At 46.1% G+C, this 1404-nt stretch overlaps 1 protein-coding gene across 1 annotated transcript in view; it reads right to left on the reverse strand.

Annotated features, from left to right (window-relative positions):
• Nucleotides 1-220: 220 nt before the first annotated feature.
• TMEM186 (transmembrane protein 186) overlaps nucleotides 221-1404 on the reverse strand; it is a 3061-nt gene continuing 1877 nt past the window's right edge. Inside the window, exon 4 of the mRNA XM_010840455.1 lies at nucleotides 221-1404. This exon is cut by the window's right edge and continues 10 nt beyond it. Coding sequence (XP_010838757.1) covers nucleotides 1249-1404 — 156 coding nt within the window. The 3' untranslated portion in view covers nucleotides 221-1248.

Genomic DNA, 1404 nt, shown 5'->3' on the forward strand with positions numbered 1-1404 from the left:
AGGGAAGCCCCAAACCATCTTGAATTATATGCTTTACTTGCTTCTGTGAAATGCAGTAGATTAAGAAGATCTAACTTGGTGCAGTGGTTAAGAATCTACCTACTAATGCAGGAGACCCAGGTTTGATCCCTGGGTCAGGAAGATCCCCTGGAGGAGGAAATGGCAACCCACTCCAGTATTCTTGCCTGGAAAATGCCATGGACAGAGGAGCCTAGTGGGTTACAGCCCATGGGGTCACAAAGAGTGGGACTCGACTGAGCACACACAGGCAAAAAAAAAAAAACGTGTTTCATGTTATCTTGATGATAAAGTCATCTTTCTCAAAATGCCATTTTTCAGTCTACACAGAGGAAGGAAACCTCTCCAAATATTTGATCTTTATCACATTCTTTACAACAATGGAAAATGGAAATCATTTAAAAGGACCAGCTACATCCACTCAGTGGAATATTTTGCAATTACTCATTTTCTTTTTTTGCATAAAAAGTATTTAAAAGAATCAAATAATCTGGGCCTTTTGTTTTTATGTATTTGTAAGGTATACTCCCCATTTTTTTCTAATTTTGAGATCTAATTGGCATATAGCATTGTATTATTTAACATATACAATATAATGATTTATATATATATATATAGTAAAATTACAGTAAGTTAACATCCAGCATCTCGCACAGTTAACAAGGTTTTTCCCTTGTGGCTATTCTAAATGATCAACCCCTCCGGCCGCTGGGTGTACCAGGAGGCGCAGCACCGGGTGAGCGAAATCCCTCCCCGTTGCCTGGGACCCCTTCAACGAGCCACCAGCTCTGCATCAGCAGTGACATCCAACCATCCCAGGAGACCAGGAGGATTTTTTTCCCACTTTACAGACGTGAAAACTAAGGTTCTGAGAGACTTCATAACCTGGCTTTGAGAACTAACAGAACACAAGTCGAACACAAGTCCCCCATACCTGTCCGATTTCACAGCAGAGGATGGTTTGAGCAAACCTGTCATTGCTTTCTCCGAGAACCTATCAGAAACTTCTGGCCATTATCTCAATGCCACACGCAAGTCCAGTGAAGAATCTGCACTCGGGGCCTCTTTCCTAAACCCAGCTACTAACGCCTACCTTGTGAGTTTTCTCACAGACATAAGTTTCCAGGCAGCCCAACCCAGTCCTTCAGCCCCGCCCACACTCTCTGCCTTGCTACCGGGGCCTCCTGGCATCCACCTGGGCTCCCAGCATCCACTTGGGCTCCAGGCCATTCACTTGAGCGCGTCCAGCACCCCGAACACCTGCGTGAACCGCTCTTGGTCCAGGACGCGCCCGTAGCGCAGGGTGAGGTAGAAGGTCTGTTTCCCACTGTACTGCTGGATCCGCATGAACAGCTCCTGGGGCCGATCCGGGCTCTCCGTCATGGG

This window comes from Bison bison, unplaced genomic scaffold (assembly GCF_000754665.1).
Source record: "Bison bison bison isolate TAMUID 2011002044 unplaced genomic scaffold, Bison_UMD1.0 scf7180017864144, whole genome shotgun sequence".
Lineage (NCBI taxonomy): Eukaryota > Metazoa > Chordata > Mammalia > Artiodactyla > Bovidae > Bison > Bison bison.